The 16,280-nt window shown below is 31.6% G+C and overlaps 1 protein-coding gene across 1 annotated transcript; it reads right to left on the minus strand.

The window, feature by feature from the left end:
- Positions 1-211: 211 nt before the first annotated feature.
- Positions 212-12,895, minus strand: LOC114378174 (probable LRR receptor-like serine/threonine-protein kinase At1g53430). Its single transcript, XM_028336721.1, has 24 exons — positions 12,681-12,895; positions 7,794-7,977; positions 7,248-7,319; positions 6,582-6,653; positions 6,083-6,154; positions 5,932-6,003; positions 5,709-5,780; positions 5,546-5,617; positions 5,368-5,439; positions 5,169-5,240; positions 5,019-5,090; positions 4,242-4,313; positions 4,030-4,095; positions 3,818-3,877; positions 3,702-3,740; positions 3,565-3,611; positions 3,024-3,394; positions 2,702-2,897; positions 2,480-2,617; positions 2,020-2,132; positions 1,686-1,896; positions 1,369-1,606; positions 1,035-1,185; positions 212-729 (listed from the first exon to the last, which is right to left on the minus strand). The coding sequence occupies exons 1-24, from the start codon at positions 12,793-12,795 to the stop codon at positions 358-360; spliced, it is 3,021 nt and encodes a 1,006-aa protein (XP_028192522.1). The 5' UTR covers positions 12,796-12,895; the 3' UTR covers positions 212-357.
- Between the last annotated feature and the right edge of the window lie 3,385 nt (positions 12,896-16,280).

The raw sequence follows: 16,280 nt of genomic DNA on the forward strand, positions 1-16,280 counted from the left end.
AAATGAATTTTAAGTAAAAAAAATTTAAAATTTTATATAAATAATCACAAAAATAAATAAAAATAGTTAAATTTTTTAAAACTTCACTATTGACAAAAATTCAAAGTCATGAATTTTTTTATTATTTCATACCTAAAAATAGTAAAATAATTTATGACTTACCTCATTTGAAAATTAATTAAAAAATATCCCCATTTAATAAAATTCCAAATGAAATTACCCCTGGAAACCTCCATTAATAGCCTTTAAACCACCATACATATAGCAAGCAACTATGAATTAAAATTTAATGAGTTAACTTCCCCGACTTGCAAATCACACATAATTGGAATATCTAATAAGTTGATCGGTTGAAGCCTAATCAATTCTACTTGGAAGTGATATGGAGGAGTCAAGCCATGGTTCCCCCATTGATTTGCTTCTTTGCTCTATACTTTCTTCTGAGAATGCAGAAGAGACATGAGTTTGACTGTCTTGTGATAGCATCTCAAAGGCTTTAAATCTTACATCTTCTGCACTGTCACCGCGTTTAATTATTGGTGCTTGAATTGGAGTTTTTCCCTCAAGCATGCTCACTACTGATGACATACATGGTCTAAGAGTGGGAGAAGGATTGGTGCACAAGAGTGCTAACAGCAGCATTCTCATGGCCTCTTCTGAGGAGTACTTTGAACCAAGACTTGGATCCACCAGCTCCAGAAGGTTTCCTTGCTCTTGGAGAACATAGGCCTTCAATGACATGCAACAAATAGTATTAGAAATTCAAGCAAACAATAACAGGGAAACAAGAAAGGAAAGCACAAAATAAGAAAAAAGATAAGTATAGCCCTACTTATATTTAAAGTATCAAATTATCCTCAATCCTTATTATAGTAGGAGATGAATGGCATGAAGACTTGGATATAGATGAAAAAGGCAAGATACTTTGAAAATATTGAACTAGGTAAATTTTGTGCGATGACAGGATAATTTGTGTATTATGCACCCCAGATGCTCCCACTTCAATCTATCGAAAACACAGAAGTGTAACTTACCCAATCTAAAAGATATACAAACTCCTCCTTTGGCCTATAATTTGTGTTGCTCTTTCCACTAACAATCTCTAAAGCTACAATTCCAAAGCTATAGACATCTGCTTTGTCAGTCAAGTAACCCCTCATAGCATACTCAGGAGCCATGTAACCACTGATAAGAAAACATTTAATACCCTTGTGTCAGTGATTTCCCAAATCAATGAAATGTGTATTTTTTAATTATTTAAATGATTATAAATGCAAGCTATAGATATATCGTGGATAACACTGCAAGCCTATTAATGATGAACAAAGTCTAGGATTCAAACAGGAAATGCTGTGGCATAGTACTAACATTGTCCCAGCTATTCTTGTGCTGATATGAGTATTCTCTTCTTCATCAAGTTTGGCTAAACCAAAGTCAGAGATCTTGGCATGCAGATGTTTATCAAGTAAGACATTGGTTGCCTTAATATCCCTGTGCACTATTTTCAACCTTGATTCCTCATGAAGATAAGCTAAGCCCTTTGCTATACCCAGACAAATTTGCATTCTTCTGGGCCAGTCCAATTGCATCCTCTCATGTTCTTTACCTAGAAAAGGAAAACCTTTTCAGTTAGATTTTAACTTGGTAGTGGCATACACAGCCAAAGATGTTCATGAAGCATTTACCAAAAAGTGCACGAGCAAGACTATTGTTCTCCATGTACTGATATACTAGCAGCAGCTGGTTTCCTTCAATGCAGCAGCCATAAAGTTTCACAAGGTTTGGATGCTGCAAAGCAGATATCATGCCTATTTCATTGATGAATTCACGATTCCCTTGCTTTGATTTGGAGGAGAGCTGCTTAACAGCAATCACAGCACCATCTGATAGTACACCCTGTGAATAGCAGTATCTTTAGTACCATGTTTTCATTTTTAAAAATATTGGGGATAAAAAGACTTAACCCCAATGTTTCAAAACTTCATACTGCTTAAGATGATTATAATCTATCAAATTTACCTTGAATACTGGTCCAAAGCCTCCTTCACCTATCTTATTTGCTGGGTCAAAGTTATTAGTAGCAGCTTTAATTTGTCTTAAACTGAAATAACCTGTTTTCAGACCTAGAAGTTCTGCAACAAGGTAGATGTAGCTACTCAGAAATAAAATGTATAATTGAAAAGAAAGAGAGATGATAGAGATACAGAAAGAGAGAAATCAGAGAATTGTTTTTGAGAAACCAAGTGTGCATTTTCGGTTACCTTAAAATTACCACAATTTAGATCTCTGCAATAAATTTCAAGTTGTTATATAATCTACTATTAATATTTATAAAAATATTCATGTCTATTAGTATATTCCAAGATTCTAATAGATGTATATGCATCATGCTTGACTGCAAACCAATCTGAACTTTGTAATATCAAAAACCAAATCATAAGGGTTGTAACTGCCTGCTTAATTTGGACTTCAATCTTACCTTGGTCTGTTTGATCTTTCTGACAAAGGAAACCCATCTTCCAAAGAGCAAAGAGCATCAATATGACAATCACACATGCCCCAGCAACAATTCCAACAATTGTTCCAGTAGAGAACCCATGTGCATAAACTTTAAAGTCTACAACAAAGTGGAAATGCTTACAGAACATGAAAGGACAAGGTATTTGAAAGAGAGGACACCAATATTATGAAAACTACTTACTTGGGGTCACAGTGATAGCAGATATGAGAGGTCCATATACACCTATTATAGGAATGGCATTAGTTCCTTTTCCTGCCCAGGATAAGTGGATTTCCAAGGTGCTTTCTGTAACATTAACATTAAACTCCCTAGTGATTCCCTTACCAACTCCACCAGCTTCTTTCGCAATGTTAAAATCTTTCAGATATTTAAAACCCTGTAATTGTACAGTAATGAAAATATGACCTTTAGAACTCGTGTTATTGGAGAACCAGATACAAAATATGAGTAAAATTTTTGGAGAAACAAAAAAAATGTAACATTGTTTGCTTGATTTACTCACTTGAATTGATACATCGAATACACGCTTTCCAAGGTTGCAATATGATTGGTCATCAGAGAATGCTATCTCAGCAAAATGAAGTTTCACTTTATAATTGCCGTTCAGCATACAAAGGCCATAGTAATTAAGATACAGAGGAGCTATGCGGGCTGTGTGGTAGTAATCAGGGCCATTAATATCCAAAGAAAGCTGATTTGTTGCTATATAATCAGCTTTTGCATTTCCTAGATATACTCCAGTGCTGCTATAAGCCCATTTGCCACTATTACCAGGAACATAGTTTGAAATGCCAAGTGGACTGAGGTCAGCTTCATATTCATTGCCCTCAAACTTTGTTTCAGGTCCTCCACAGTTTATGAACAGTGAATGAACTGCAGAGAGACACAGTGAAAGTGAATAATTTATCAAGAAAAATGAATATGCTTAATGAAAAAGCAGGGAAATAAAGAAAAACAAAAAAACAAAACTTGTTCTCATACATGTTACTTCTAATTTCTAAATTTCAAAAAACAATAATGGTTATCTAAGTCTAGACACTCACACTGGGGTTTTCCTGAACAAGGTTGGCCCATCTTCAAACAAGATATTCTACAAGATATAAAGATATAATATTAGTTTCAACTGATGATTCATAGCTGACATTATAGAACTAAAACTAGTCCACAAGAAGGAACATACGAAGTGCTTGCTGTGCGAGAGAGGCTTGAAGCTAAGTTCCTGTTCAATGATAATACCATGCTTAGTATTGACATAGGTGAAATGCTTAAATAATTTGTATACAAAAAGAAGCTTACAGATCCGGCCTTTGGCAATTATTTGCAGAAGTCTTTGTGAAATTGTTCAAAGATAAATCACTGACAGAGAACATAAAGTGAGAATAAATTTCATAATTCAATGAGTGCTAACTAAAGACAAAGCATAAGGAAAAGTATAAGCTAAATTTCGACCAAGTGCATCTAAAGTATGCAATTAAAGGGGTCGAAAAAATTCAAGGAGATATGCTTACATTTGCTGTTTTATGCTCAGTATCCAATCAGGAATTGGTCCACTTAGAGAATTGTTAGTCAGAAACCTGCATCCATCATGAATATGTGTCTCATTATATCAGAAAAAAAATAAGTTGAGAAAAAGCAACCAACATTCTTGAGATCAAATTAATATAAACATTCACATCCTGTCGGTTAATCTTCTTGCTGGCAAATGAAAATACACACTTACAAGTAATTTAGATTTCCCAAATCCTGAAATGAATCTGGGATTGAACCTGTTAACATGTTGGAGCTCAGATCTCTGAAAGAGAAAATAGGAAATGACTATGATGTAGTAATGGCACATGCCACTTCCAAATTCTAAGAACAAAATATAATGGAGGTAATTTCAAGTTTCCAATCATTTTTAACTTTTTTCTCTTTTTGCTGGCATTTTGAAACACAATATTGCAGATAATAATTTGCACAGTTGATGCATACTAAAATTTATATCCACATCCTTGGTAGTTATATTGTCATTATACTGGTATAACTAAACAACAAATCACAATCACCTTAAAGGACATGCCCCCATTGATTACACAAACAGATGAAGAGTGTCCAAAAATAAGTCTTGAAAAATATCTAACAATAGTTGATTACCAGATGGGCAAAGAAGTGTTAATCACAAAATTAATTGGATTCAAATTATTTCCTAAATCCTGATCTTTATAATGTAGAAATTCCATACTCATAAACTTTATCTAATGAAGAATAGAGGGAGAAAAGGTGCTACCTAACAATATAGGTGCAAAATTAAAATAAACACATACTGTAGAAATGGAGATGATAAAAGGATCATATTATTACAGAGTGACTTCTAAATCCTTAATTGCGTCATGATCCAACTAAAATTAGAATGTGTTTTTGTATACTAAAATTAAATAGATAATAATGAGATTGGTAAACAGGTAGATAAAAAAACTAAAGAATATATAGCTAGTTATATACTTTTGATGCAACTTACATGGTTTTCAAACTTTTTATTTCTCCAATGTAGTTTGGAATGGGACCAGTTATTAAGCAATTCCTCAATTCCCTGAGTAACAGAAATATGATAGAAGCCTAAATGAATTATATAGTTCTTCGCGTAAGAGCAGTGAAGGTTTCAACTCACAGTCTTAGCAAAATTTTCAAATTCTTCAGATTAGGAAATGTCATAGTTGGTCCCTTCAAATCAGATATCCTCCTGATATATAAATGTGTCATCAATGAAAAGAAAATGTTCCATTATAAGAGATTGCATTCCATTACCACTGTAAAATGCACACAAAATGTAATAATTTGGAATACTCTTAAAAGGACAAAGTGCTCACAATTCTGTCAAATTTGTCAAGTAAGATATGACAGAAGGAATTGGGCCGTCCAAGGATGTGCCCTGCAAATCCCTACAAAAAGTTTTCTTAGATAATACAATGCAAGTTAATCATGATATAACTTTATTTTATTCTTCAACTGAGAAAAGGTCATGGATGAACCAAAATTTAGACTCACAATCTATCAAGTTTGGTCCAGTTCCCAATAAAACTGGGTATTTTCCCAGATAAACTGCTCCCATCTATCCTACTGCTTGCAGAAAATGTTGTGTTATTTAACAATTTAACAGACAGAAAATCAAGACCAAGGGAAAACAATTGCATCACATTTAATCACTTACAACTGAGTGAGATTCTTTAGATTTCCATATGTATCTGGTATTATCCCTGTGAAATTATTTGCAGAAAGAAGTCTGTAGATTCATTTAGTTAAAGTGAAAAAAAAGGAGTCAGGGATGTGTGGAGAAAACAGTAAGAAATTGTAGATAATATGGAGACAAATTAATGATTTAAATTGAGTATGTAAATCAAATGAAATTAAAAAAATGAAACAAATAGTCTCACAATCTCAGCAAGTTGCTCATTTTTCCAAGGCTCTGGGGAAGAGGTCCCTCAAGTTGATTATCTTCCAAATTCCTGTAAACATGGATTACAAATATAATTATTCCACCTCCAGTTTTAATCAATTGGCATCATAGTTTTCTCAAACGCTTACAGTTCTTGCAGACTAGCCATGTCACCAATTTCTGAGGGAATTGAACCAGTAAGTCGATTTCCCAAAAGTGACCTGAAGCATGTAGCAATTGTACTGTGAGGAATCATGCAAACCCCATTTAGGATTTTTTTTAATTAAAATGCAATGACAGTATAAAAGATTTTACACTATCATCCAATTATAGGTTGTTGGTAAGATTATTGACTTCTGTAATAAGTATTTTAAAACTATATCCTGGGCGATTTCTAGTTGGTTGTCGGCTACGTAGATCACACCACGCCATTTGACTCTTAAAAACCAAAGCCTTATTTAGGGTGATTTCTAATGGGTTAACAATGTAAAAAATTTTGCACTTACAATTTATGAAAACTAAACTCAATTGCAAGAAGGAAAAAAAAAAGACAGTCGCAAAGGTTCTTAGTTAACAAATGAAGAACATGCCTCACAAATAGAGCAAGCAAGATGAAAACACACAGATGCATAGGTAATGATGACTTACAGATTGACAACTGATGAGAGGCGTCCAAGGCTTTTTGGAATTGAGCCATTGAAATTATTCCAAGTGAGATCACTGCTCAGTATAAAAGTTTCAGTTAGTTATTTCAAAGTAGATTCCTTTGCATTTCATGAAGTTAATAATGTTTTGACTTTCATAAAAAAGAACTAGAATGTATACTACTAATGACAAAATAACACTACAAATATTGCAATTCACCATTCATATTTGTATAACAGCATGCATGGTGGGGCTTTTCTCTACAATCCATAGTTTTTTTTATCGGTTGAAATCAAAGACAGTACCAGAAAGTTTATAATAACTCATGTGTCCTATTCAACCAATTCAGCTAGACCTCATTGCCTCATTGGTTAGTTGATTAGTGTTTATAGTTTTATTTTCTTATTTGGTCGAGTTTTTCATTACTTCATTAATTGTTAGTTATATTTTACCATTTTTTTGGCATTTATTTATTAAGAAATTGGGTATCAGTAAATGCTTAACATTGATCCCACCTGATTAGCATACCCAAAAGGATAGCATAGTAACTCCCTCATTTGTGACTACAACAGTTACGGACATGGTTAATCAATATTTTCTATAACAGAGCAGCATTTATGAACATACAACTAAAAAAGTAAGAGACAAAAAGAATTTATAACCACTTACAGTATTTCTAGTCGAGTTAAATTTCCAAATTCATCGGGTATAGGTCCAGATATATTGAGACCCTTGAGCGCACTGTCAGCCAATGTGTTAAATTAGAATTCTCAAATGAATATTCTTTTTAAATTTATTAAATACGAATGAATGTAAAGTAACCAAAGGTGATCAATGGTCCAAGTCGTATTGGGCTTGGTCCCCTTAAATAAGATTTCGGGTTCAAGTTTTATGGATAAAAAAATAAAAATTATAATTGAGAGAAAAGACTCTACTAAAGGTGATCAATGTTCCCTCAAGAAGATTATTCATTAAAAAAACTGGTGATACTCCACATCTATATTATCATCTCAAAAAAAAAAAAAAAAGTAACCAAAGGTAACATCTTTCACATGTTAGTTTCATTATGCCTTAAAAAAAACATATTAGTTTCATTATAATTTTTTTTTTCACGAACTCACACTATTGCCTATTGGTGTCAATAACAAATTGTCTAAGTTGCACAAAATCCAACTGTAGAAGACACTAGTAAGGGGGGTTTGAAAAAAAGCTTACATTGATGTCACATGGCAAGTAGTGTTATTGTTGAAAGAGCAATCACACGTGACATTCCTTATGATTTGAGACTTATCCCTTGAAATGTTCCTGTTATCAAATCCTCTATCCCCGTTGCAAGAATGTTGTGTAACTTTCCAATTCAGGTTCTCTACCTTGTCTGATATTGCTTGTAGCAATTTCACTGCAACATATAGAAGGCAAATAAATTAATTAGTTTTATTCTCAGGCTACATGCATCTTATATTTCTGGTATTAAGATCTATAATCTTTTCAAAAGAAGAACTGTAAAATAATACTATGTCAATTTAGGTAAATTCTAGATTGTGACCTACTCATATTTTAACAAGCACAAGCTTTAGCAAAACTCTTGTGGTCAAAAGCTTTCATTAGCAAACATATGCATTGGCCCATTGCAACTCTAGTCAATAGCCTCAACAATTTGAGCACGATGCTATCTTTATATCCATTAATTTGACTAAGTCAAACAAGGCGGGCAATAAATATAAGAAAAAATTGAACTTTGCATACATGCAAAGCTAATCTTTTTCCAAATTTTATATTGTCAACACTTGTCATATGAACCACATGCAGCATCCATCTAGTCCTATTAGAGTAGTATCATTATAACAAACCGTCAATAATAAGTAAAACATGATCATCGTACCGTCCACAATAAAGATAACTAAACCTTAAGCTGGAGAAATCGATATAGTTTTAGGGGTACAAATCATATGACTAATCATTACATTAACAATTATGCCATGTTTATCCTAAAATAATGAACTATTAGAACGTGTTGACACACAATTTGACTCACCTATCTATTTATCAAAATCCATCTATCACATTTTTTTTTAACTTTCTGTTTGTCTCCTTTAATTTACTTTCTTCTGTTGCAGCCTTGATTTTTATGAGCCAAATATTTAATTCTTTTTACTCTCTTTCGCATGTGAAATGTGAATAGGATTGGAAAAAATTAAGGGATATTTGATTTGGTTGTCTTTTGTTTTTATTTTCACTAGAAATAAAAATGGTGATGAAAATGTATTTGGTTGAATTTTTAAAAACATTTTTAGTGAAAATATTTTTCTAAACGAACCAAAAATTAAAAACAAAAAAAAATCTTATTTTCAATTGAAACCAATAATCTTATTTTAGTAAAATGAAAATACGATGACAAAAAATGTAATTTTAAATAAATCTAAAAAATATTTTCTTTTGAAAACATATTTTTAATATTTTTATCTCTCGAAAGAAAAAATAAAAAATCAAACCAAATATATTTTTAAAATTTTAATCTTTTAAAAATATAAACAGTTTTTAGAAAATAAAAATACAACCTAAAGATACCCTAATAATGGAGCAGGTGGGTAGAAATGACATTTCCCTATTAATTGTTGGCGTGCTGGTGACTAGTAAGGCACCGAAACTTCTCTCATACCGAAATAGTGATAAAAGTAAAATTAAAATCATGTCTTTGTAAAACTATCAGGATCCGTCCAAGAGTTAGTGAGACGTAAGGTGAATTTTAAGATTTTTTTTCCTTCAAATGAGAGAGATATATTAGTTTTTTTTGTGAAAATATGTGGGTTTTTTTTATCAATGTGATTTATTTTGTTTCATAAAAGCTAATAAATTTTGTATGGACCTAAAGCTTAAGCGATCCTTACTGCTGCTTACACCAAAAGGGCAAAAATCTAAAAAAGGAACGTATACGATCAGCCACACTGTCTTTCTGACATCTAGACAACTATCACATGGCCTTTATATTACCAATTTGCCCTCACTTTATTTAACAAATTTTCATCCTCGTGACTTGCTCCACAGCTGTAAATTGTAATATGTGGTGAACATATTTCAGTCATAAATTACTAATGTCTTATGTCAACTACATATGATTTCCTGAAGATGGATACAATTACAGATATTATAAATGCTAATAAATGATGTGATAATGATTAAAGAATAAAATAAAATACTTAGTGAAAAATATTTATTCAAAAGTCCTGTAAGGCAATTACAAAAAACGGTCTTCTTAATAATAAAATAAATATAGAATACAAACTATAAATATCTTATGTCTCATATGCATGATTCATGTCTTGAGTTGGCTACAATAATAAATATTACAATACTAATCAATGATGCGACATTGGTTAAAGGAATAAAAATCAAATACACTTGGTAAAAAAGATGTATGACTTAGAGAATTATTATCTCTAAACTTTTGATCATAGAGCACTACAAAAGCTTCAACTCCTATGAAGGAACTTGTTAGAGACCTTACACCTATGACAATTAATCCTAGGTGTACATATCTTTTATTTGTATTAAGGAGTTGTTGTCCTGTTTATTCTGAGATTAATCTGATAATCTCATGTCTTCCGTTAGGAAGATGAAAATCATTAATCCTTCTATATCTGTATAAGCTAATTCTATCTGAGGTCAGTCAATTTAGGTTATATAATTGTCTAGGATTAAGAGAGTCTATCCTAGAATTTGATCCAATATCAACATTGGATTCTATATCTATTATTTGTTCCAGTTGTCTGGTTCGAGAATTTGTCCTAAAGAATCTATCTAGGATTCTAGGATGTTGATTTATAGATTCATTAACAGGATTGTGTCCTGAGACTGTTTGTGAGGTTCCGGTAAATGGTATTGTCCTCATTTTCTAGGCTTTGCTAAAACGAATTTAGTCGAAGTTTGGCTTGTTGTTTTTCCAAGATAATTTTAGAAAGCTGTGTTGTAATTTTGTTGAGTTTGTTTGTAGATAAGCGAATTTGTTAGTCTTTAGTTTTAAGAGTATTCAAAATATCGTTAATTTTATTTTCTAATGTTTTTATTTTGTTAAACAATAAATTTTGTATTTTTGTTAAGTTGTCTAAGGTTTCAGATAAATCTTCAAAAGATTTTATCGAAAGTTTGTTATCAGAGTTATTATTATTAATTATATCGTAATGTCTATCCAGAGCTAATGTAAAGGCTCTCATACCAAAGAGGTATCGAGAAGCCTATATAAACGGTGACAGAATATGAAATAAATAGTAAGAATAATATAAATAAGCAAAGGGGGCAATGCCTCCTAGTTAGATTTAAATAAGAGGTACCGAAAAGTCTATATAAACGGTGAAAGAATATAAAATGAATAGTAAGAATAATATAAATCAGCAAAGGTGGCAGTGCCTCCTAGTTAGATTTATATTATATTAAAACAAGTAAATAAATGTACAGTTAAGAGTAATCAATAACAGTTAATAGTAAGCGGTTAAAAGTAAGCGATATGCAGAAGAAAAAGATCAAATTAGATGGATAGAGGGTACTTCTCAAGTGAACACGGTAAGTTATCTTATTTTAGAAAAATATAGAATATGATGAACCCAAAATCTCTTTTTTTTTTTTTTTGAAGAACAAATATACAAGATCCTTATCGATTTTCTGGATATTATGCCGAACACTTAAGATTTTTACTAGCCCACACTTCTCTGGGTCTTACGTTGATCTTATTTTCCTCCAAGCACCAGCCTAACCAAAGAGGACTTTTATCGTTTTTCAAAAACAGCTATCAAGGGCACACCTGTGTAGGCTTACCAATCCCAGGTTTTCGAAATTGTAAAAAACGATCTTTCCAATAATAAAATAAATATAAAATACAAGCTATAAATATCTTATATCTTAGATGTACGATTCATGCCTTGGGTTGGCTACAATAACAGATATTACAATACTAATCAATGCTGCGACATTGATTAAAGAAATAAAAATCAAATACACTTAGTAAAAAATATGTATTCTGAATTCTTATTATGACTAGTTACCAGCATGACTCATTTATTAAAAATACAATTGCAACCAAGGGTGGGTCTCACCAATAATAAAATAAAAAGAATATGGGCCCCCTTTGTTCTCTAGAGACGAGGCTACCTTACATCACACATGGTATAGCAAAGAGCAATTGTGTGATTTCATTAGTTCACAAAAACACTCCAAAATCATGAAATGTCACACCAACAACAAAAGAAATCCAGAATTTATATACAAATCCCTTGTTTCAATTAGAAGATAGAAAAATCTAAGTCCCTTGCTTCAATTAAAAAAAACTCAAGTTCCACATTGACTAGAGATAATGTTAAGATAGAACATATAAAGTGAGAACAACCTTCACTATATAAGCTAGCTTTTTGGGTTGAGTTAGACCCAGATTTTTTCTTGGTATCAAGGGTCTATTCTAGATCCATTCAAAAGGACCACGCACCAAATCCAAAGAGTGTTGGGCTTGAGGGGATGAATTAGAAAACCCAAGTCCCACATTGACTAAAGATAGTGTCAAGATAGAACATATAAGGTGAGAGCAACCCTTACTCTATGATAGAAAGAAAATAAGTAGAAGAGAAAACAAGAATAATTAGTCTTAGTTCAATAAAAAAATAGTTTGAGGTATAGATAAAAAAAATTCAAAATTTTCTTTCATTTTATTCTCTCTTCCAATCACCGGGAACCAAAATAATCCCAAGAAAATTTTTAAAAAAATAGAAAATTATTTATTTATTTTTATTTTTGACCAAGTTAGATGCAGAACTTCTTAAAAAAACTAATTAAATGTAAACGGAAGAAGCAGGGAACAAAAAAAAAACGACATTGGCGATTTCCTTATGGATCTTGTGACAGAAGCAACAATGCAAGTTGAAGAACTAAATTCTGGAAGATGGGTTTGCACTAAAACGGATAAAGTTGAAACTTTGTGAAGTTGGTGTTAAAAGCAAAAAGACAGTTTCAGTTTATAGTTTCGGAAGTTACAAAAGTGAAATTTCCAACACAGAGACATAATTAACACATAAAAAACCCATAAGATAAAAATATATAAAATGGAAAATAATTAAGTACCTTCATCTTGTGGTAAGAGTTGAGCGTTGGATCCAAAGTGTAGGGAAGCCAGGAACAAAAAAATGAAGCACTTAGACACACGTTTGGAGCTTGAAGACATCACAAACCGCATCATGGTCCTGCTGTGTGTCGGTATCAGAAAGTTTCAGAATGGAGTAGCAAAAAGAGAGAAGAGAGTTGCTAAAGATTATTTTTGTTTGAGGGAAAGAATATCTGACGTATGAGAATCTAGGGATGTTTTTGCTTGAACATTAAATACAGTCAGAAAGGCCAAGAGGAGAATTTAAAAGAGGATCTCACATAAGACATTATTTATTTGAATTTATTACACAAATATTATATATATAATAAGTTGTTGATTTTCATAATAAAAATCTGTAAAGTAATTTTTAATTGATCATTGATAATATAAAAAATACCAATAATATATGTCAAGGGATCTAATTCATTAGTTGAGAAAATACATTAGTTATGTTGTTTTTAATTCTTATAAGATCAAATTTTAGGTTTGAATATTTTTTCTTATTTTTTATATAATCTTCTTACATAATTAGAAGAGAAATGAAATAAAAAAGACATAAAATAAATTATGAAATAATGTTACAAAGACAGGAGAAGTAAAGCGAGAAGTAAAGAATTAAGTATTGTAAACTATATTGAAGTAAAAAATGTCACATAATTATTACAGTTATATATATATATATATATATATATATATATATATATATATATATATATATATATATATATATACACTCTACTTTTTAGTTGGAGTGTGCATTAATATCCTACACAAAAAAAAAAAAAAATTGTTGACAAAGAAACCACTCATAATTAAATATTAACAATGAACAAAGTTGTTTTTATAGAAAAATGATAGGAATAAATATCAACTTTAAAAGGATCAATATTTATTTATTTATTTTATTCCTATATGAATTAATGACAATTTCAGTAAATATGCTTTCTATATATTAATATTGTTATACTTTATGAGAAATAAAAAAGAATAAATTATAATGGTCCAGAGTTCAAGTCATCGCTTGACTTGACTTCCCCGTCTGAGTAATGTTATTAAAATAATGGTCCTGTTAAAGTCATCGCTTGACTTGACTTCCCCGTTTGCGAACGGCGTGTGCCTTACTAATTTTCATTCGTTTACATTTAGCAGAGTTTGATTCATGGATTAAAAGTTTATTTTTGAGATGTATACATCAAAATGTGGTGCATATAGCATACACTGAAGGAGCATGGTGATTCGATCTGGAATATAGCTGATCAAGGGTGGATGCTCAAAGTGAATGATGTGATCGTGGCAGTTGGTATCTGTTATGCTGGATTTGGAAGCCACATATATATAATAAGTGGCTACAGAGGGAGGGATCTTAATGCATTTTTTTGGTTATACAGTGTTACTGTATAGTTTATCAGTAAACAATATATAGGGAGTGACTGTGGCATTGCCCTAGTTTTTGCCCTATGTTTGTATATGGGTTTGGATATCCTTTGTACGCATTTTCATCAAAATATGGGCTGGATAATATGTCCCACCTATTTTAAGTTCTTTAAGGAGTTGTACGTAATTGGAGTAATTAAAAATTTACTAAAGTTTTTAGATCGGAGTTCTACCACATAATAAGATCCCAATATAAGTGAGTGAAAAACTTCTTCCCTGATATCTAGATTGGAGATGCTCTTAGACATTTGACACCACTTAGAAACGTGTGGATGACTTTGATTAATTTTTCTTTTTTTTACAACTAGAAAAATTAAATGAATTATATCATAAAGGTTCACCGAGATTTGGATACACTTAATTGATTAATTTCTTTTAGTCCTATATACAATGTGCCAAATTTGTCCTAACTCCTAAGTAACATAAAAATATCTTGGGTGTGCAATAACTACAGAAATAAAAGAAAAATTAGGATGAAATTATACTAAAAAAGTATTGTAAATTTTCTTATTTTGTTTTTTTTGGCAGAATAAAGCATGAGAAGAATGGCCAATACAATAGTTACCTTAGCAAATACTGCATCTTAGCATGATATAGAGAAAGGCTCGTGAGTAGCTGCATGCCTACGCACACGGGCCATGATTCTTAAGCTAGTTGCATCCTTCATTTTCTTTCCCCACCCTCCCATTAATCACATTATTTTGAAAATAACAGTAATAGGCATGTGCTGTAATAATAGGTTCATTCCTTGTAACTTCTATTTCTGTTCAATTCTAAAAAAAAGGATTTTTTTTTTATGGGGACAACAAACTGTCATATACGATAAGAAACCATGGAAAATGAAGACAACTTAAAAAGAAAAAGACGAAGAAAATTAATGAGAGGGATCCTCACATTAAAGGTTGGCTGCCAAAGAAAAAATCAAAACAATGAGAAATCAAAACCAGCCACGCCGTTGATTTCTTTTGTTCTAATACCTATTGGATGGTTTTGATTTCTTTTGGCGTTGAGGGAACACCATTTGAAAATTGTAACAATAATATTCAATGCACGTAACGTGTCCTTAAGTAAATATATTAAAACAACTTGGGTGCAATTTCTACACAATTAAATGAAAAATATGATGAAATTATACTAAACAATGAGAAATCAAAACCAGCCACGCCGTTGATTTCTTTTGTTCTAATACCTATTGGATGGTTTTGATTTCTTTTGGCGTTGAGGGAACACCATTTGAAAATTGTAACAATAATATTCAATGCACGTAACGTGTCCTTAAGTAAATATATTAAAACAACTTGGGTGCAATTTCTACACAATTAAATGAAAAATATGATGAAATTATACTAAAAAACTCTCGCAAATTCGTTTGTTTTAATTTATATTTTCACTGAATAAAGCATTGATCAGAAGAATGGCTAATGCATTTACATTATCAAATACTGCATCGTAGCATGATACGAAAAAAAAGGTTCTGTGTAGTGTGTACGTAGCTGTATTGCTGCATGAGGAATATATGGTTTTTATAGGCTATGATTCTAAACTCGTATGCTTCATTTTCTTTCCCTACCCTCCCATGAATCACATTTGAACATTGTAATCGGCATGTGTTGTAAGAATAGTTTATGACAAATCGAAAAAATTATTGGTTGAGTTACGAATAATGTCGCTTTCTTTAAGACGTTTCGTGACACTGCCAAAAAATTGTGCAAACAGACTATCAACTACGACGTCCCCAGGATAAAATAACCCAGATTATTGTATAAGATTCCACTGCACTGAGGGAATCTTTTCTAGAATTATACCCTCTTGTATGACTTGAAAAGTAACTCTAAAGTCAACCGAAAAATATGACTTCAAAAGTCACTCTAATAGTCAACCGAAAAGTATGACTTGAAAAGTCACTATTATAGTCAACCGAAAATATGACTTAAAAAGTCACTCTTATATCCAACCGAAATTAAGACTTAAAAAGTCGAAAATATGACTTAAAAAGTCACTCTTATAACCCACCGAAATTATGACTTAAAAAGTCACTAACTTAAAAAGTCACTATGCATCGGCTGAAATATGAGAGGGAGAAAGAAAAATTGAGGAAATGCTTTTCAGGGCAAGAAAAAAAGAAGAAAGGAACTTTGTATATA

Source organism: Glycine soja, chromosome 12 (assembly GCF_004193775.1).
Source record: "Glycine soja cultivar W05 chromosome 12, ASM419377v2, whole genome shotgun sequence".
Lineage (NCBI taxonomy): Eukaryota > Viridiplantae > Streptophyta > Magnoliopsida > Fabales > Fabaceae > Glycine > Glycine soja.

Bases quoted from the DNA above. Each gene is read 5' to 3' on its own strand.
- LOC114378174 (XM_028336721.1), bottom strand. From the start codon at position 12,795: ATGATGCGGTTTGTGATGTCTTCAAGCTCCAAACGTGTGTCTAAGTGC. The intron at 6,155-6,581 runs GTAAGTCATCAT...TACATGCTTCAG, and splicing joins CTCTCATCAGTTGTCAATCT to GTCACTTTTGGGAAATCGAC. The intron at 3,878-4,029 runs GTAAGCATATCT...GTTCTCTGTCAG, and splicing joins CTGAGCATAAAACAGCAAAT to TGATTTATCTTTGAACAATT.